Consider the following 21,362-nt stretch of genomic DNA (forward strand, 5'->3'; position numbering starts at 1 on the left):
AACAGTTTGCTGAAGACAAGCAGTCCAAGAACATGGATTACTGGAATGCCCTGTGGTCTGACGAGACCAAGATAAACTTGTTTGGCTCAGATGGTGTCCAGCATGTGTGGCGGCGCCCTGGTGAGAAGTACCAAGACAACTGTATCTTGCCTACAGTCAAGCATGGTGGTGGTAGCATCATGGTCTTGGGCTGCATGAGTGTTGCTGGCACTGGGGAGCTGCAGTTCATTGAGGGAAACATAAATTCCAACATGTACTGTGACATTCTGAAACAGAGCATGATCCCCTCCCTTCGAAAACTGGGCCTCATGGCAGTTTTCCAACACGATAACGACCCCAAACACAACCTCCAAGATGACAACTGCCTTGCTGAGGAAGCTGAAGGTAAAGGTGATGGACTAAACCCAATTGAGCACCTGTGGCGCATCCTCAAGTGGAAGGTGGAGGAGTTCAAGGTGTCTAACATCCACTAGCTCCGTGATGTCATCATGGAGGAGTGGAAGAGGATTCCAGTAGCAACCTGTGCAGCTCTGGTGAATTCCATGCCCAGGAGGGTTAAGGCAGTGCTGGATAATAATGGTGGTCACACAAAATATTTACACTTTGGGCACAATTTGGACATGTTCACTGTGGGGTGTACTCACTTATGTTGCCAGCCATTTAGACATTAATGGCTGTGTGTTGAGTTATTTTCAGAAGACAGTAAATCTACACTGCTATACAAGTTGTACACTGACTACTCTAAGTTATATCCAAGTTTTAGTTCTATAGTGTTGTCCCATGAAAAGATATAATAAAATATTTGCAGAAATGTGAAGGGTGTACTCACTTTTGTGATACACTGTATATGCAGGTATTTATCACATGCAGATTTTAGACATACATCTTTTAAAACTAGAAGCATAAACCACTTAGAACTTTTGTTAGTACAATTTAAGAAGGATTAAAGCCTCTCTGGAGTAAACCCTGGTCCTTGTCTTATCAGCTTCTTTAAAAAAATATTTTGTCCAACACTGATATATAGGCTAAACAGGTTTTAGATGCTGACCTGAAGTTCCACCTTTGATGCTGCATTCATGGTTAAAGAAATAAAATCCTGAAGGTATCTTTGGAAAAACTCCACCTGCATTTCTTCATCTGCTTCTTCAATATACCTGCCCAGTGGAGTGTTCTGAAAGAAGTCATCGAACTGTCTCAGAGAGTAACCTTTGGATAGGAAAGGACAAAAACATATTAATTTAATACAGCGTACAGTTCACACTGGGACAGTTATTATTAAATTATACAATTTTAATATTCAAAAGCAGAGCACCACATTATTACAGTCAACTACTGCTGAATAGGGCAAGTATCCATTGTGATCACAGTCCAACAGATACTATATAGCCAACATGTCTGTGTAGATACCCGGCCGGTCCATGGCACAACTGAGAGTTGAACCCAGATGTCAGTGATGGTGGGTTAGCATTACAGAAGGCTGCACCACCTTTAGGTACTAAATCTTTAAAAATATTATATGGTGCACACCAGAACAGTTGTTACCTTCTCTATGCAGTGCATGTCCCCAAAGTTCCTCTAAATAATCTTTAATCATCCAGCTGAATGGCATGATGCAGCCCATATTCCTGTGCAATGTTATGTTGTTTTGTACCAGAAATGTCGCTGAGCTGTAAAAGTTAGAACATAACAGATGTATTAAATATAAGCATGAAATACAGTGGTACCTTGAAACTCGACGTCAGTTGATTTAAAAGTTTTTCAAGGTATTTTTTCCCATAAGGATGTACCGAGAAACCAGTTAATGTGTTCCATGCTCCTGTGGAGCTGCATATATTTTAGGATAATGTAAAATAATGTGGTTGTTTTTTATGCAGATGCAAGCAGATGTTCATTGTTAATTTGAAATTAAATGTTTTTTTAAAGGTGAATTTAATTGAAACATCGAGTTTAAGGGTACAAATTTCTCCACGAAGGGCGTCGGGTTTCAAAGATTTCGAGTTTTGGGGTCCTCGAGTGTCTCACTGCAAGAGAAAACTGCAAACAGTAAGGTACATATGAGGTACTTACTTGGGTTCCAGTCTTGTGTATGGAACACTTAAAAACTTGACATTTCCAAATATGTTCAACCAAAGTTTCTTTACTGAGTCTCCAGAGTTTGCATCTAGCAACAGGTCAAGATTGCAGTCACGGTCAATCAGTGAAACCAGCTGTGCAAGAAATGGAATAATTACAGCCTGAACTCGCTTCCATAGGGTGTTTCTGAAAACAAAACAGAACAAAGTCGATCAGTAGCTGAAAAAACTTAGAATGGGGGCCAATACAAACTGTTTTTTGTTGTAATTGTTCTCTTACCTGAAGGTTCCACCCTCTTGTAAAGCATCAATATTTGTTGCCTCCTTAAAAACCCAGTTCTTGGCTGAGATACTTTGTTCCTCATAGGTCATCAGCAGTGAATGAAGACGACGCTTGACAGTTTTTAAAAATGTAGCTGTAAATTATAAATATATAAATTATTTAATGTTGACATATATTCAAAATAAAGAAAATTTAGCACATCAACATTCCTTCCTCTAACTCAGTGCCACTGGCTGCACCACAGTTCCAAAGCATGATCATTCCACAACCATGCTTAACTTTCTCTTGCTCACTGCAGCCAAAAAATTCAATTTTACTTTCATCAGCCCTCATGACTTCCAGAATGTTTCCAGAATTCATTAGGCTTGTTTAGATCCTCCTTTGCATATATTTGATGCTAAATTTTGTGGTGATGACACAGGAAGAGAAGTTTGTGCACACACACAGTAAACATAGTCTTAGTCTTCCAGACCTCAGCATCCAATCTTCCAGACCTACACTTAACTGCCATTTTTATTATATTAAGAATTGAGAAAACAGCTAACCATATTCAGATTGCTAGGCATCATGGTGCACTTTCTTTCACTCTAAAATGACACCTAAAAAAATCATCTATCGCCAATTCTGAATAACAAATTCATATCACAAAACTACAAAGTCTACATTCACACCTTGAACTTCCTCGCCATCAGTCAGAAGAGTCAGCAGGATTTCTACTCTTCTAGTGCTACGACAACCTGCCTCTCCATGGTCTCTCAGCATGCCCACTGCGCTCTGAACGCAGCTACGTATCACTGCTGTGGTATCTAGAACATTCTTCAAGCTCTGTAAAAATACACCAAAAAACAGTCAACAGAATGATAGGACAAAAAATGGACACTTTATTCCTAAATGTTTTAACTTACTGCATTGTTCGTTAGCTCAGTTTGTTCTTCGGTATCTCTGTACATGTCCTCAGTCTCTGTTTCCATAGCTGTGATAAAAATAAAAATAAACTGCTTAGATTTGCTAGCATTACATAAACATATGCTTAATATGTATCTACTATAAAGTTTACTTGAAGGTAAAGGTGATTTTATAAGAGTTATTACCCTCAGGCTCATCTTCATTTTCTTCAAACAACTGGCTGATGGTAAGAGACTGCAAGGCTTTAATATCAGAGATAATATCTTTTGATTTTCTAAGGTCATCAATGTGGACAGACTTCCAGAGACCTTAAAATGCATCAAAAAGAATCTGTTTAAAGCTCTAAACATTTGATTACTTACCAATAAGTATTTCAATCAAAATTAAACTTTTAATCCACCTCCATGAAATCCAACATAAGAAGTTCCACCTTCTATTCTTGGTAGTTTTGTAATGAAGTACACAAAGACCTTACTCTCCTCCTCATGTCTGAATTTGTTGATCTCATTAATAGAGGAGTACCTAAACGACATAAATTGCACTGGCTGTTTTTCCCAAGTTCATTTTAATCAAGTGAAACAGTGAAGCAGGCAAGACATAGAAGTGAAAAACTCACTTTGCAGATGCAATAAGGTTGGAGCTCCGTAAGCCGTCATCAAAATCAGTCTGAATGATCAGCATCTTGTCCCCAGCAGCATGGTCCAAAAAGTTCCTAAAATAAAAAAGGAAACCAGTTTTAAATCCAAATGTGTGCACAGTTTCTTAGTGGGATTGAAAACACAAACATTTATTTGTTACCTGATTTTCTTTAAAAACGAATGCTCTGTATCAAACTGCTGGAGCGCAACAAGCTCAATGTTTGGAACCACTTCCTCAAGCTGATCAATGTCTACTGCTGTCAGAAGTCTAGAGAAGGTGGTCACCTGCAGAATTAAGGCAACATTGACAAGGCCAATATTTAACAGAAATTAACTTACTAATTAATGGAAAGTTTTGGAACCCCTTGGAGTTTTGCATTTTTATCTAACTCATAAAATTCTTTACAATGGGTGGCTGTTTTGTGGCTTTCGGGCCTAAACAGCTTGATACTCTGTCAGGAACATCCAACGAAAAATTGCATGAAGACGCCTGATATGATACAGTGTAGCCGTTTGGCAATAAAATCTACTAATACAATACATTATTACTTTAGGTAGATTATATTTGTCCATTAAAATGACTTGAATGATCAGTAGTAGTACATACATTCATCTAAACAGGTAATGGGCTTGAATACAGTTACTATACATTCTGGAATACACTGGAAGTTCATTTTACCTCAGTGAAAAAGACACGATTCCCCTCTTCCTGATGTGTGTGGGAATGAATAAAGTCAGCCAGTGAGTTGTGCTTCTGGTCTTCAAAGTAGACCTTTACTAGGTGTTCACTTTCCACTTTGGACAGAGCTGTATTGTCTAGGCGAACCACAGCATCTGGTGTAGCACATTTCAGTAGGATCAATTTGGCCTCATCCAATAGTTGTCTGTTAGGATCAGAAACTTCCATCTCACTTTTTTGACTTTCTATCACCTGCAGGATGACCGAGGCACAGGTATCCGAGTGGTAGCCAATGAAAACATCAGCCGGAACATATTTCAGTGCTTGGGAAGCAGGTGAATGCTGGTTCTTTGGAGCAATGAACTGATTAACCCATTTTTCAAGTTCCTTGACAAGCTCCTTCTGTTCATTTCTGAGCACAGTGTTAATGTCCAGGTAGTGTTTCTCTAGCCTGTTAATCAAGGGAATAGGAAACTGTTTGTAGACAACTTCCTTTTCTTCAATGACTATGAGCCTGAACCTTGGGTGCACTCTACACTTGACACGATGGGTCCCCAGCCCCAAATCCACATATTTCTGACCGCCAAGGCAAACATAATATTGATTGAGAGCATCGTACAAGCTTTCGTACAGATTTTGCAAATTCAGAAGCACAACAGTTTGGCCCGTCTCCATGCAAATCTTGACTCGGTTGATGTTGCGGCAGATCTGGGTGTACTCTTGGTCTTTAGGAAAGCTTGAGCCAAAGATGATCTCAGGCTGGTATTGCTCTGAAAAGAAGGTTTGCTGAAGAATCTGTAGAGCTACGTAATTTTTAGTCAGAATCAGCAGGTACCTGCACTCCTCATCTTGACCAGTGGCTGTAATGTTTTGTCTCACAAGCTCAATGGTATTGATGCTTTCAAGATTAGGTTTGAGTTGAAGCCTGTGTGTGAAAACTTTAACAGAGTTAAGATTGTCTTTGCCACTGAAGTTTCTCAACACAGCCTCTACAATTTGTTCTGCACTAGGCTTTAGCTCTGAGGACTTGGTGATGGCAAACATCATTTTTATCAAGCTGTAATAGTCACGTAGGCCGAAAAATCCTTTCCCTTGTTTCTTGCAAATATTGAGGTAAGCACGGGCAAAAGGCTGAAAGAAATCCCTAACCTTCTCTAAAATCATTGGGTCAGAAGAGCAAATTCCTTTGGCACTTTCAATCAACTCCTTCTCATCGGGATCACCACGAGAAACAAATATTCCCCTGTTCATCTTTGCTGGGTCCAAAGCCCAGTTTGATATGCCAATGAACCCAACCTTCTTATGAGGCAGTGGTTGATCATCTATGCATCCTTCCTCAAGCAAAGGGTGAAGAGTTTTCAGGGGCATTTTGGGGGAATCCTCAGCTAGACCAATCTCATCCAGCACCACTACTGAGATGTACTCCTTCAAATTCTTGCCCTCCTGAAATCTGGCACATTGCTTAAACGTGTTGATGATGCCATCTGGTGTTGAATGAGGACTGCACTGAAATGACACCAAATGAATTTGTTTCAGTTTCCTGTACAAGTCAGAATGGGCTGCTTGCCCTTGCATTGCATCTGCTACCAAAGTTTTGGACAGTGATTTGGAACTCCCAGGTTTTCCAACCAAAAATAGAGGAATTCGTAGCTCGATGCAAATGACCATCATGAAGACATTTTCCTTTAAAGCATTGTTTCTTGCAATCGTTTCACCCAGTGGAACGCCGCTTAGAAGTAGATCTTGCATGACTAAGATCTCTTGCATTAACTTTACTGGGGTGTGTGTCCCTGGAAAGTATTTGCAGATTTTATTCCTATACTTCTCTTTGTCCTCCAAGCACGCATGGTAACACACTCCGATAGCCATCACTAGTGACCACAGAATAGGGTTTCTTTCAATAACATCTCCTGGACTTTGTTCATCTGTTTGTTCTCTCTGATTTTCCTCATACTTGGCAAGTTCTGACAGCAACATTTTATTATTTTTGTAGAACCAAGCAAACACTTGCATGCAGCGCTCCACATCTCTCAGACTTACAAAACTACACTCATCCTTTCTTGTCCTCATATACTTCTGTGAGGCTGATAAGACATCTGTGATCATCTTAATGTATTCCTCGTCCAATAAGTGGTTTTCAACCACTCTTTGGACTATTTGCTGGATGTACATTTTCTCAGTGTGATCATTGAGCTGTCCAAAGTCCCAAACTAACGGAATCATGCTAGGAGGCAAAGCCTGTACTCTGTACACAAGTTGACGGAGGGGAATGGACCCAAGCTTTTCATCAGTTTCTTCAGCTCGCACTCTGTAGCCCAGACCAGCTGATTCCAATCTTTTGATCATTTCATCTGTGTGCTTCCTATATGGGTTGCACGCAGCAATGACTTTCAAGCCAGTGTTTGGTGTAATGGATTCACCCTCTACTGTCTTATCACACAGTACCTCTTTAATGCTGCTCACAGCCTCAGTTGTGTTAGCCTCATCAAAAAACAATACAGAGTCAAAGCTATAATCATTTTTGTTTATGTACGCTATGTTCTCTGCCTCTTTTACTTTGGTGTAAATCATTTCTGAAGTTGTTCCTCCATGGACTTTGACTAATTTCATATTTTCTGTTGCCACTCCACTCCTTCGCAACTCACACAGAAATCTGATGAGCCTTGTCTTTCCACATCCTGTCTCACCCATGATAATGACTGGAATGCCACACCTGAAGCGCATGTGAATGGCCAGAATCTTTAAAATGTTGTCAGTAGTAAGCTCATAGGTTTCATCTGGGTCAAGAGGCCACTGTATTCCCAGAACATTGCAGATTCGCTCAATTTTCTCTCCTCTTGGAAGCTCATCAAAGTTCATATTAAACGGGACCCTCTGAAGCATCAGGCCCTCGTATAGTTCTTTAGTCATGACATTCTTTTTGATCACTCTTTTTGTAGATGGATCAATGGCATCTACCCAGTTCTGTTCATTTAGCTGTAAATGAAAGCCTATGAACGTCATGGACACGTGGTCATCATTAAAGAAAATATAAGGATGAGGCTCAGATTCCCATCTCTTTCTGATCCTGAAAGGCGCAAGATCATCTTCATTAACACCAGAAAGGTCCATCTGTATTCTCCCTGGGCTTTGATCAGAGATGCTTAAAGAAGGTGTGGCAAAATCCTTAGCCATGAGGATCATGAAATCAACCACAAAGTTTTTAAACCCCTGCAAAGTGTCCCCAGTGAAAGAGGCATCACAAAAAACAGAATTCTCGCAGTCTTGTAGCTGGAGGTTCAGGAACCATGTAAAGTTCCTAAGTTCTGCCCAGGAGGGATCCATGATACCACAGTAAACAAACAGCAACTGTAGACATTCCACATGTGTTCCTTCAACTCCATCGTACATAAAGCCATCTAAGCTGACACCATTGTAGAAACGTTTTAGATACTGATATGGCCGCTGGTAAGCCTCACTACGGAATTCTTCATCATCCATTAGGGGGTCACCGTCCATAGCAATGGAGGGGTCGTCTTGTATTCTCATTTCCAACTCAAGGATCTCTTTAGGAGCTCGACAGTGAATAGTTGGAAACACATTCTGGAAGGCAGACTGAAGTTTTGAATCCTGTAGTGAAAATAGAAAGCAGGGCAATCGTTATTAATTATACAGTAGAAACTGGTATAATCACACAATGATAAAATTAGATATTAACTTACAGGTCTTGGGATATTACTAGGCACATTTCGAGCAGACTGTAGGACTTCAATGATGTATAAATTCCTGTTGCTGCATTTCAACATTCTTCCCTCAGAGTCCATAAGATAACCCAAGATCAGCAGTCTAAACAGAAACTCATGGAGGCCTTTCTGCACCTAAAAGTCAATATTATATTATACTAAATACTGCACAGTACACATATTTGTATTCTATCTATATTGGGAAAATTACAATTTCTTACCGATGAAGTAACATCAAAATGAAAAATTGTAAGCTCCTTCTTGGGAGTGTTAAGCATTGACTGGAGAACTGCATTTTCGTCTACTCTGGGCTCTATCAACCGGATACACTTAAGCTGTGAGGGCTTTTTTGTGATACTTTTTAATTCCTCATACATCCGACGTATGTAAAGAGATTTGCCTTAAAACACAGGGCATACATTTCATTAAATTCAGATTTTAATACATTTCATTGCAGTTGTTTTTTAAGCAAATCTGACTTTACTCACCGACACCTGCCCTTGTTGACGACACAAGTCCAACAGACTTCCTGTCTTTGAAAACTGCTGCAGCACTCCACTGGTCATCTGGGACTGTGTAGTGCTTGGAAAGGTATTCTTGAATTTTACTCAAGGGTTCTTGGGGTACCATATGCAGCCTAAACTTACTAAAGACTGAGGGAAGATAGGCGTGTTCCCGATCAGCACTGCAGATCAGGACCAGCCTGTAGTCATTTCTGCTCTGCACCTTGTGACGGTGGAAAAACTGCTCCACTTTGTAGCTCACTTCATAGGTTAACTGATCTACATACAGCATGGTGTATGTCTTATTTCCCCTATAGCCAGCAGTGAGGCATCTCCTAAGAAACAGTTCTACCTGTTCGTATGATGTAGAAGAACCACAGAGAAGAACTTCATCATAGGTTGGCAGTGGCTCATGTTCACTGGTCATGTAAATGGAAATGCAGCAGGTGAGAATCTCAGCCAGAGGACAGACAATTAGATTTGGTTTTCCAACAGACAGTCCCATGGGTAGGTCTCTGCATACATCGTCACTAAAATCCTCTTCATCCTCTTCAATTTCATCTGGACTGGAAATATTAGCTAAATTTTCCAAAAGTCTCCCTAAACTTCTGACATCAAGAGTGGTGGGCAAGAAACTTTTCATGTTTCTCATGTATGCATTCCAGATCATGTCAAATCTTTTAGTTTCACCATCTGGACCCCAATCATCAGAAGAAGAAACCTCCATTTCCATTTCATACCCAGTGTTATTTGAAACATCAACAAAAGTTTGAAAATCCAGATCTTCATTTTGTTCTAGAGGTTTTTTCAGCATCTCATATTGAAGCAAGTGCCAGGTCTGCTTTAAATCCTTGGCAGTGCAGTTAGGTTTGATAAACGAGAGCATCATGAGAGTTTGATCTTCCAGATCTGTTAGGTTTTGTTGAGTCAGCTGACTGCACAGATAGACTATCTGCTCTGCTGTGAAATAGTTCAGGTAGTAATGCTGACATCTTTGTTTGTTCATAAAGTCCGTCCAAAAACTCAAGCATGTCTCCATTTTCTTACAGACTTCTGGGAGTTTCTCTGTCACCTCACCATTTACCATGACAATACTAGCAACATCTTTCAAATTGAAGTCCATCATGATGCAAGTTTCTGTGCTGTTACAGTTGATTTGTGCTGCCCAGTGTCTGAACAATGGATTTCCAGCTACAAACAAATCGATAAATGCAGACGATAGCCTCTGTACACTGTCAAAAACCTAAAAATAAAAAAATCAACAGTCATACACCTATACAACTCATACCAGCACCATGATATGCACAACATAAATAAGAGAATATTTGATTAGTAAGCAGAATTCAACATTTTAACTAACCTCTGCAAATCGATCAACTTCATTCTGCCCTTGATCTTCTTTGCCAGACATGAGCATCAGTTTATTCTGAAGGTCTTTAAGGTCTTCAAGGGAGTAGCTCCGCATTTCATGCCCCTCATCATGAGCCTCTGGTATTTGTAGTTTCAGGACTTTGTCCATAGTCAACTAAAAAAAAGTGTAAATATTTGTATATTTCTGTGATATGGATGTAAAGCTATATGACAAGGTATGATGTATGTACTCCATTTTTATACATTAACACACACACACACACACAGGCACGTTCATGTTTGTAATGTGAGGTTTATGCACTCTAAACCCACTGTATTAAACTGGAATTTACAGAACTAGCACTGAGTAGCGTCAGCAGCTAAGTGACACGACACTAACCAAACCAAACAAACCAAGATAATGAAGGAATTTAGTGTTAACCACTTCCACAAAATGTCCAGTGCTTCTAAAACATCTAGCAGAACAATAAACCATGTAATGAACACAGAAATGTCTTAATGAAAATTAGACACACAAGCTTTGCTGCTCAACTTGTGACATGCTCAGCTAACCTTTGTTTGGTTCTCTGCACTGATGACGTAGATTCCTTTTGTGTTGATAGCCGAGGCCAAAGACAAAGATGACAGTTCTACAGATCCATGGCTATCCTTCACTGTCTTCAGCCATTCTAGATGTCTTGCAGTATCACACTAAAACCAGAGAATCCACTCAGTAAAACAACCATGTATCCATCACAAATAAATAGGATAAATAAACAAATACAGCTGTATGAAGAAGTTTTCATACTTTTGGACAAACAATACATTTAATTGATGTGTAAGATGAAATGATGTAAACAAAATATGTGCAGCAAACTGTTACAAAAACAATTTTCTGCAAATGTTAAGGCATAGTAATGTTTTAATGAAATTAAACCTACACAAATAAATTAATGTGGCATGTGCAAAAACAATTAAATTGTTAGACTTTAATAAACATTAAAGCACATTAGGCAGGTCAATAATTAGAAGCCAATTACATGATTTAATGTAATCAAATATAATGTAACGATGCATTACATGTACAGAAAAATTTTAAATAGTTTGCTGCCAAGGTTGTTTGCTGCTGTTTACTTAAAAGTACATTTTAAAAACTGAAAGTAAAACTTACCAGCTTCTTGGGGAGGTTGGCATCACTATCGAGCGCCTTCCAAAGCTTTTTTAGTGCCTCCTTAAAGGTGTTAAAGCCTGAGTCTGGCTTCAGCTCATACAACATTGATGAGTAGCCAAGAACGGCATCATGAAAGCAGGCCACACGATCTACATCCAGATCATTTTCACCCGCAGAGATGGAGGCCAGATCCACAAATACCTTCAACTCATTGATGTCTGTAATATTTAGAAAAATCTATATTATCATATAATATTATCAATTTAATATCACCAGATAAAAAAAAAACTGTTTCTTATATAAACATGCGAGGCTACATGCCGGTTTTTTATGCAGTGAGTTTTTGTTAATGAATGAAATTCTGTAAGGTTACAGGTATATATTTTAAACCATATATAAAGTTATTATTAAACATTGATGTGGTAAAAATACTACAAATATGACAAAAACAGGCTACACAAGATGCAGGTTTATTTTCTAGGTGGCATAATATGTATTGTCCACTTGCAGTTTAATATAAAGAGTTGTACAGTTGTAGCTTAGAGGTTAAGGTACTGGACTAGTAAGTATAAGGTTGCTGGTTCAAGTCCCACCACTGCCAGGTTGGGCCCTTAAACCTCAATTGCTTTGACAATATACTTTCACAGTACTGTAAATGCTAGATGCCAAAAATGTAAATGAACAAGTTAACCCTAAAATCTTTAAATCTACGCTGGCGAAACACAAATAAAGGAATTATTTATTTACCTTCAAGAGCTTCTTTAACCCACATAACAAAGTTCTTCCTTAGGCCCAGTTCCTGCAGACAGAGTCTACGTGGCTCTGTGATGTCCTCAAGTACAGTTTTAGCCTGCATTAATTCATTGTCAATACTATTGATATTCTCCTTCTTGAAGTCAATTTGTGTCTGAATTCAGGGAAACACCAGTAAGCATGTAAATTACTTAAGCATGAAAACACTTTCTTATTATTAGTTTTTGAAGTGAGGAGAACTTTCAACTTACAACTATAAGCATTTTATCCAAGACCTGAAAGTTTCCTTGAAGGCAAAGGGTCTGCTTCACCCTCATGACTACCTGAGCTGACTCCACTGCTAAGTGAAGCTCATGGTACTGTTCAATCTGTTTGACCCTTCTTTGAATCCAGTGCTTGTCATCTGCTGCATCAAGTTTGCACATAGTTGCAACATCTGCAGTGAGTTCTTCATATTTTCCTTTGTAATCCTTAAATGTCACATCAACATCTTTAAAAGTCATGCTGCCATCCTTTAGACTTGTATATATCTTCTGGTAATTTTCATAGCATGGTTGGAATATGTCTTCGTAAATCAGATCTGCTGTAACCAACAACTCCTCTTCATCATCCAAGTTCTCTGGCTCATATTCATCACTGGACATCTTTGCAAATTTCTTAGCCTGGTTCTCCCAGCACATCTTAAAAATGTAGCTTTCTTTAAACACGTGTAGGGTCTCTGCCATGGATCGAACATTTTCATCGAGGTTAAAATAGGTGACTACACCCGCCACTGGTGAAGGAATCTGATTTAATGGATGAACCTCCATGAACCTTCGTAACTCCATCTCCTCAATGTCAATCTGGCTTTTATTCTCTAAGCCTTCAAAATCAACTGAAATGAAAAAAAATGCATGTTAGTTTTTGATACTTTAAACAGAGAATTTACAAATCTTAGATCTAAAAGCATTTAATATACCTGTTACATGCTCCTGAATCTTCTGGCACATTGCTATGAACCCCTTAACAAGCTCGCTTTCATGATATACAGCGTTTACCTCATCCTGTCTCGACTGGAGAAGCCTCCTCATGGCACTGACATCTTTGCATTGCTTGTTTTCACAAAGACAGTCTGTGAAGGATGAGCAAAACATAAAGAAGTTCAGAGAATAGAATTTAACTTAAAATCTGGCTTAAACCAGAGTTAAACTGCATGGACATGCATGTGGACACCTAACCATGAACTTGATGAAAGCATATCTGCCATACAATACAGGGCTTTCGTGTAAATCCACCACTGGCATGTGTAAAGAAGTGTCTGGCATAATAAACCAGTGAGGATGTTGTGCCAGCAACAAACTGAATATATCCAAATTGGGCCAATACAAAGGGGGGGGGGGGGGGGGGGGTACTACTAACACTTGAGAAGCATTCTGAATGATCTGTAGCTGCAAGTATGTTCTGTAGTCTCAGCCCTGTATGATGGGTAACCTGTATGATGAGTAACCTCATATACATGGTGTTTATACCAGTTCTGTGTACTGTGTACAAGATGGCGCCGCAGATGGCGACACTGGTTAGGAGCTCCGTAGTGCTTTGTTTGTTTTTGTTTGTTTGTTATGGCATGTGTGATCCAAACACACTCCAATACAGCGCAGAAGATCTGCTGAACATTAGGCAGCTCATGCCACCAGGTATATTTCCTGATTTTTCATTTTCGGACAGTTTTTTGGACATTTTGGTCAGCGGAGCGGCTGCGCTCCTGAGCAGACGCAGGCGGATGCGCAGACGTGGGAAGCGCGCCGGAGCGCTCGTCAAACTCCGACAGCGCGGACTTCGTACACCGCTACCCAGCATCCACATGACAAACCTTCGCTCTTTAGGAAATAAAATGGACGAACTTTCACTGTTAAACCGTACCAACAAGGACTTTTCTCTCTCTGCTGTACTGTGCTTCACTGAGACCTGGCTCACCGATTCCGTCCCGGACAGCGCGCTCCACCTGCACGGCTTTCATCTCCACCGAGCGGACCGCGACGCGGAGCTTTCCGGCAAGAAAAAAGGCGGCGGAATTTGCTTTTATATCAACCAAGGCTGGTGTACAGATGTGACAGTGTTAATGAGAACATGCAGCCCTAATCTGGAATCACTTTTCTTGAACTGTAGACCGTTTTATTGTCCGCGGGAGTTTTCATCAGTTGTGCTTGTTGCTGTTTACATTCCACCTCAAGCGTGCGCGCGTGAGGCACTGAGCGCACTCGCTGATCAGATCCTCAGCGTGGAGCACAAACACACAGACTCTGTTTTCATCATCTTAGGGGACTTTAACAGAGCAAAACTTAACAACGAACTACCTAAATACAGACAGCATGTTACCTGCCCCACCAGGGAGAGCAACATTTTAGATCACTGCTACACTGTATTTAAAGGTGGGTACCGCTCTGTCCCCCGTGCAGCACTGGGACTATCTGACCACTGTTTAGTTCATCTTCTCCCGACCTACAGACAGAAGCTCAAGTGTGCCAAACCTGTGGTCAGCACGGTGAAGAAATGGACTAATGAGGCTAAAGAAAGGCTTCAGGACTGCATGGAATTAACAGACTGGTGTGTGTTTGATGATGCCACAAGCAGCCTGGATGAACACACGGACACTGTGACATCTTACATCAGCTTTTGTGAAGACATCTGTGTTCCCACCAGGACTCGCATTAAATATAATAATGACAAGCCCTGGTTTAATGCCAAATTGAAACAGCTGCGCCGGTCTAAGGAGGTAGCATATAGAAGTGGGGATCGGGCGCTGTACAACCAGGCAAGGAACACCCTAACCAAAGAGATCAAGGCTGCAAAGAAGAACTACTCCAACAAGCTAAGCAGCATGATGTCCACAAATGAGCCATCAACCGCCTGGAGGTGTCTGCAGAACATCACCAGCTACAAAAGGCCACCTACACAGACAATGGGAGATCGTCAACTGGCCGACGACCTAAACAGATTCTACTGCAGGTTTGAACAGCCCAGCAACGAGCTCCCATCCAACACCACTTCACACCCATCCGACTATCAGCCACCCATCCAGCCTGCCCTGAAGATCTGCGAGGAAGACGTGCTGAGACTTTTTAAAAAACAGAAAGTCAAGAAGGCCCCAGGTCCTGATGGAATCTCTCCCTCCTGCCTGAGGACCTGTGCAGACCAGCTTGCACCTGTCTTCACTAAGATCTTCAACAGATCACTGGAGCTGTGTGTGGTTCCATCCTGTTTTAAATGCTCCACAATAATACCTATTCCCAAAAAGGCAACTACCACAGGACTAAATGACTACAGACCTGTTGCCCTGACCTCTGTGGTCATGAAGTCCTTTGAAAGACTGGTTCTCAACCACATTAAGGAAATCACGGACCCCCTGCTAGACCCCCTGCAATTTGCCTATCGGGCCAACCGGTCGGTGGACGATGCAGTGAACATGGGTCTCCACTTCATCCTTCAACACCTTGATCACCCGGGAACTTATGCAAGAATTCTGTTCCTGGACTTCAGCTCAGCCTTCAACACAATTATTCCAGGACAATTACATAGCAAACTGGCTGAACTCAGCGTACCAGCCTCCACCTGCCAGTGGATAACTGACTTTCTTACTGGCAGAAAACAGCAGGTGAGGCTGGGAAAGTGTACTTCAGGGACCAGAACCATCAGCACAGGTGCCCCACAGGGTTGTGTACTCTCCCCACTGCTCTTCTCGCTGTACACAAATGACTGTACCTCCATGGACTCCTCTGTTAAAATCCTGAAGTTTGCAGATGACACTACAGTCATTGGTCTCATCAGTGACAGTAATGAGTCTGCTTATAGACGGGTGGTTGATCAGGTTGTCCTCTGGAGCAGTCAGAACAATCTGGAGCTGAACACAGCAAAAACAGTGGAGATGACCGTGGACTTCAGGAGGAGACCCCCAACCCTGCCAGCACTCACCATCCTAGACAGGACTGTGATGGCTGTGGAGTCCTACAAGTTCCTGGGCACAACGATCTCCAAGGACCTGAAGTGGGACAGCAACATCAACTCCATCATCAAGAGGGCTCAACAGAGGATGTACTTTCTGTACCAGCTGAGGAAGTTCAACCTACCCCAAGAGCTGATGGTGCAGTTCTACACAGCCATCATAGAGTCCATCGTCACCACATCCATCACAGTGTGGGGCAGCGCTATCACAAAACATGACACCAAGAGACTTCAGCGCATCATCAAGTCTGCAGAGAGGACCATCGGTGTAAAGCTGCCCACACTGCTGGACCTGCATGCCTCCAGAACCAGGAAGCGTGCAGAGAAAATCATCACTGACCCGTCTCACCCTGGTCATCACCTGTTTCGGTGCCTTCCATCAGGCCGACGCTTCAGCCACATGAAGACCCGAACGACCAGGCTACAGAGAAGCTTTTATCCAAACTCCATTACGCTCATGAACAATTGAACACTACTGTACTGGTAATACTCGGGACACTTGCACATCAAAAACTACCTATTTCATTTATGTAATGGCATACACAGGATTTTCACCTTTACTTACATTTCATATTTATATATTTTTATATTTTCTATAGTTTTTATATTGCACAAAACTGCACCTTTTTAAAATTACAATGTAAATTGCACATGCTAAATGTTTACAATGTTCTCTATGTTTACAGGTATGAATGTGTGTGTTAGAGAGAGAGTGAGCTGTGTGAATAAGATTGTCTGTATTGTATTTTTCGTGCACTGCAAGCATCTGTGTAACCAAAAACAAATTCCTTGTATGTGTGAGCATACTTGGCCAATAAAGCCCGATTCCGATTGTGATTCTGATTCTGATTTACCTATTTTTACCAGCTCAAGGAAATTATCCTTCTTTTCCAAAATGTGCTTGAGAACCTTTATCCTTATGTTGCCATTGATGAGCTGATTTGAAATGTCTGTAAATAATGATGTTGCCACGGCAAGTCTCTCTTTAGCCTCATTAGAGAGCTGATCTATGAGTTTTTCATCAGCACCTAAAATAAGAAAAAATAAGTGCATAAGTACCAGGAGTAACAAATCCAGCTGAAGATGTTTATGCTAAAGAAAAAGAAAATCTACCATGAAGCTGAAAGATGTATTTGGCTGCTGTCCAATTAAGAAGATGTTGAAGAACCAATACCCCCTCCTCCTGATGGGACCCACTCTCATTTCCTGGCCAAGACTTCTGTATAATTGCAGAGATGAGCTTTCCAAACTTCCAGTTTATTTTGAATCTCTCAAATAGTCTTCCCTCAGTCTTGGCCTTAAGAGAAAGAAACAAAGATGACCTTGAATGAAAACAGATTCAATTTAAAAAATGCTTATATGTAAACAAACCTAATTCTGCAAAAAAAAGCAAAGAGGCTTTTTTAAAAAGAGGTTTTTGGTGGGAAAAATCATAATTGTATAAGATGGTCTAGGGTATTATTGTATGTAAACATTTGGGCTACCCTTTTCTGAGAAGGTTTTTAACAGTTGACTATTAATACTTAATACTTGATTAGGTTTGTGCAAAAAATGCTGCACAGTAGAACTGAGATCTGCTGCCACTAGTTTGCATACAACCAACACATTTAAAAAGTATTTATGCTTGCAACTGTTACTTTTAAAATACCTGGCACATCTGAGCGACAGCTTGGAGGGCACACTTCTCAATACTTTTTGCGACATACGAATGAGATTTTTCAAGTTCCTCAATTTTACTGCAGTAGACTTCAATCTGGTCTAGGTAAGATTCCTATAACAACATACAACAGTTTTTTAGCTAAAATGTGCAGCTGCATGTGCAGTCCAACAAATCACAAATATAGTTTATTGACATTTTTGAGTAATTTACAACAAATAGAGTGTCAAAATCACAGTTAAAGCACAAACATTGCAACATGTAATAAATGCTATATTTTATGTTAAACACAAACAAAACAAATACAAAAAATAACTGAGCAATATGGACAATATGGATTTGTTATTTAATACACCAACATAGTATTTTTTCTTGCTCCGAAAGTGCAGTATGTATCTATTTAGTAAAGTTTATGATGTTTTAAGGTTACACTAATAACTGCAGCCCTTCATTAATATTAACTACCATGTCTTGGTAAGTCAGTCATAAATCATAAGTCATAAGTCATAAAATACATGTGTTTTTACACACATCTTTACCTGTTGAAATTTTCCTTCAAAATCTCTAGCAAATGTTTCTCTCCATTCTGTAGTAAATACCTCATTATCAAAGCTCATAGAGATAATGTTGTTCCATATCTATAGTGAACAAATGAAGACAGTCATCTTTACAATTTCCAGTTTTATACAAAACATTTTTCCAAAATATTTTTATGTAAAATGAATTCTTCACTCACATTAATCTCCACTGATTTGAGGACAGTACTCAATGTCAAACGTGACATAAGGCTTCCCTTACAGGTCTGTCCTATCCAAGTTCTGCAGATTTTCTTTGCATCAGACAAAAGCTCAAAAACTTTTGCTTTTCGAGATTCTTCAGCCTGAATGTCCTAGAAAATAAGCAGCCATTAATAACTGCTTATGTTATAAAATACCTTTATCCTAAACATGACAAGTGCAGCAGCTCTTATTGTACTACTGTATTACAATACAGCACTGGGGCAGCTGTACATCCTATGCTACCACATGATATAGGCCAATTAGACACTATTCTGTGTCAATAATCATGGCATCTTAAAATTACTATGTACACATTAAAATTTGAAGTGGTTTATTCATTGGTGGTAAAATGAGTCAAACTACTCAGGGGATTTTACCCTAATCAGTAATCATTAGTAATAATCTCTTGGGTTTATAACCATGGAGCAATAAAAAAAATATATTTCAGTTAAGACTGGATTTCAAACTTTTTTTTTTTTCATTAATCGAATGTACTCGATTAACTTAGTTAATAGAGCACTATGATGAATAATTTGACTCCACCAATGCATAGCATTAAATTCAGTCAAGATTGTTTTTTTTTTTAAATATTAAAAGATCCAGGGGAACTTTTAGGGGCAGGAATATGTTGTTTTTATAAATCCTTACTATGAAGTCTCTGGATAGATGTGTTGCTATATCTAATTGTGCCTCATGCAGACATTAATGCTGATTAATAATGAATGAAACACCAGCAGGGACACAGTGATAGCATGTTAGGTATAATATTATTGATTTATACATGTTTTGGCAATGATGACAAAACCTCTTTATTTTTTAAATCAGGAACATAAGTAAACTATGTGACTAAACAAATAAAAACAGTTCTAGAGCCCATACAAGCAAACTGCATATAGCAGATATGCCTATAGCACAGGATCTGGCTATGGCAGGTCAACAAAAAACTAAAAAAATTTTAACCTACCTGTGCTGGAAAAGACTGGGAAAAGCCGGACACACCAACCACAAGATATATAGTAGCCACTGGAATGTCTGTGTAGTTGGTGGAAGTCACTGATTTGCATATTTTCTCCATAAGTTTTACAGCTGCATCTAGGCAGTTCCTTCCATAGTCGTCAGACAAGCAGCTACACAGCATGGACCAACATAAAACAGTTCAGTCAGCTACATACTGTATATAAAAATATGTATATATATACACACACACACACACATACACATATATATATATTATATATATATATATATGTGTATGTGTGTATACATACATACATACATACATACATATAATCTGATTTATTTTTGTAACTGATATAGTTAAATAATGTATCTATCTTTTAATATGTGGTGTTACCAGATTTCAAAGTGTCTTTCTAAAGCTTTTATTAACTTAACAGTATTCTATTAGGTTGACCTACCTGTACTTATTGTCAAGTAGCTGGCTTTGAATGAATGTCAAAGTATCTGAAATACTCTGTGGAACAGAGAATCTTATTTTAAAGAACAGGTAAAAATGTTAAGCATATATTGTAAATGTTAATTCATATTGTAATGGTACAAACCCAATTAATCAGAAATGCACAACATAAATATAAATATGTTACAGACAGGTGTACTACACAACTGACCGACACTTTAATCAATCAGATGTTTAATATGTCCTAAATAAAATGAAATATATATGAAATTGCATTACTGTATAAGAACTGTACGAAATATCAGCTGGAGTGTTCAGATTAAAGAGCTGCAGCATGTCCAAAAGCTCCACGTGAATGTTGGTACCACATTCCACCAACTCATTAATGGTCATCAGGTACATCCATGATCGAGGCAGCAGTCTGTCCACTTCAACCAAATGAAGATTGTCTTTCATCACATTCATCATGGCTCTGATGGGATAAACAGGCATGTAATATTAAACCATTTTAATAAAAATAAATCTAAATCTGACAATCTGGACTAGTCTAGCCTCCCCAGTTACAGTCAATTGTATTTACTAAAGAGTGACTTCATTAACTAAGCAAAAAATGAAAAGTATTTTAAAAACAGACAGCTAAAGCACAAAACATGCTGAAAATAAGATAGATAGAAAGATAAGATAGAAATGCACAGATACAGAAATAGAAATGCACCTTTTGTCTTGAGAAGTTGATAACCAACTTGAAGTAGTTAAATTTACTCCTTGTAGTCCAGCCCATGTCTGTTCATTTCTTATGTTCACAGCAAGTGAAACAGGTTCAAAGGGCTTTGAAGTTCCCCTAAGAAGATGCAGCAATGGAATCGCAACAATCCAGCGGGGCATCTTTTCTGACCTCACTTTGTTAATCAGGTCCACCAATGTGTCAGGCAGGCTGGTAATTCAAAATGCAGATGAATAGAATAATCAGAGATTATATTGTAATAAGGATTGATTTTATTTTTAAATCAGCAGAGCTTTGAAATAAATGTTATTGTTAATGAAAGTTAAACTACACTTAAATTATCACACAGTTAATAGTAACATTTTTTCTAGGTAAAGAAGTACAGGCATTTTAATTTATCATTATGAAACTGTTGAGAAAGAGAAAATGTACCCACTTTTTCAGGCATGCAAAGGATTCTTGAATGTCGGTCCAAAAAGGAAGGAAGTCCTCTTTAGGCATCTTTGGCAAGCAAAGAGCAGAGCAAAGACGATTAAGTTCCCCGTGTTCTAGCTTAAGGTCATACTGCTTCCATATGTACATCATGATAAGTGCACCCTTAAGAGGTTCTTTGATGAAGGCACTGTTGCTTGTATTATCTTTTTTTAATTCTGGAGTCACGTGTTCCAGCATAAAGTGCTTCAAGAAATTACTCACCTAAAAAAATACACAGACAAATCATACACATTTT

General features: G+C 39.4%; 1 protein-coding gene across 1 annotated transcript in view; it reads right to left on the reverse strand.

The window, feature by feature from the left end:
* Nucleotides 1-21,362, reverse strand: part of rnf213a (ring finger protein 213a) — a 54,989-nt gene that overhangs the window by 13,827 nt on the left and 19,800 nt on the right. The window contains exons 11-40 of the mRNA XM_063019046.1: nucleotides 21,069-21,328; nucleotides 20,624-20,842; nucleotides 20,188-20,380; nucleotides 19,910-19,965; nucleotides 19,456-19,618; nucleotides 18,449-18,601; nucleotides 18,252-18,350; nucleotides 17,704-17,826; nucleotides 17,169-17,352; nucleotides 16,910-17,083; nucleotides 13,036-13,188; nucleotides 12,329-12,951; nucleotides 12,072-12,231; nucleotides 11,325-11,542; nucleotides 10,727-10,864; nucleotides 10,164-10,328; nucleotides 8,789-10,046; nucleotides 8,522-8,700; nucleotides 8,280-8,435; nucleotides 4,579-8,187; nucleotides 4,060-4,184; nucleotides 3,878-3,973; nucleotides 3,662-3,783; nucleotides 3,447-3,569; nucleotides 3,261-3,328; nucleotides 3,027-3,180; nucleotides 2,353-2,488; nucleotides 2,068-2,259; nucleotides 1,543-1,667; nucleotides 1,049-1,206 (exon numbers count right to left, since the gene is read on the reverse strand). Coding sequence (XP_062875116.1) covers nucleotides 1,049-1,206; nucleotides 1,543-1,667; nucleotides 2,068-2,259; nucleotides 2,353-2,488; nucleotides 3,027-3,180; nucleotides 3,261-3,328; nucleotides 3,447-3,569; nucleotides 3,662-3,783; nucleotides 3,878-3,973; nucleotides 4,060-4,184; nucleotides 4,579-8,187; nucleotides 8,280-8,435; nucleotides 8,522-8,700; nucleotides 8,789-10,046; nucleotides 10,164-10,328; nucleotides 10,727-10,864; nucleotides 11,325-11,542; nucleotides 12,072-12,231; nucleotides 12,329-12,951; nucleotides 13,036-13,188; nucleotides 16,910-17,083; nucleotides 17,169-17,352; nucleotides 17,704-17,826; nucleotides 18,252-18,350; nucleotides 18,449-18,601; nucleotides 19,456-19,618; nucleotides 19,910-19,965; nucleotides 20,188-20,380; nucleotides 20,624-20,842; nucleotides 21,069-21,328 — 9,582 coding nt within the window. The remainder of the gene's footprint in view (nucleotides 1-1,048; nucleotides 1,207-1,542; nucleotides 1,668-2,067; nucleotides 2,260-2,352; nucleotides 2,489-3,026; nucleotides 3,181-3,260; nucleotides 3,329-3,446; nucleotides 3,570-3,661; nucleotides 3,784-3,877; nucleotides 3,974-4,059; nucleotides 4,185-4,578; nucleotides 8,188-8,279; nucleotides 8,436-8,521; nucleotides 8,701-8,788; nucleotides 10,047-10,163; nucleotides 10,329-10,726; nucleotides 10,865-11,324; nucleotides 11,543-12,071; nucleotides 12,232-12,328; nucleotides 12,952-13,035; nucleotides 13,189-16,909; nucleotides 17,084-17,168; nucleotides 17,353-17,703; nucleotides 17,827-18,251; nucleotides 18,351-18,448; nucleotides 18,602-19,455; nucleotides 19,619-19,909; nucleotides 19,966-20,187; nucleotides 20,381-20,623; nucleotides 20,843-21,068; nucleotides 21,329-21,362) is intronic.

The sequence above is a fragment of the Trichomycterus rosablanca genome, chromosome 22 (assembly GCF_030014385.1).
Source record: "Trichomycterus rosablanca isolate fTriRos1 chromosome 22, fTriRos1.hap1, whole genome shotgun sequence".
NCBI lineage: Eukaryota > Metazoa > Chordata > Actinopteri > Siluriformes > Trichomycteridae > Trichomycterus > Trichomycterus rosablanca.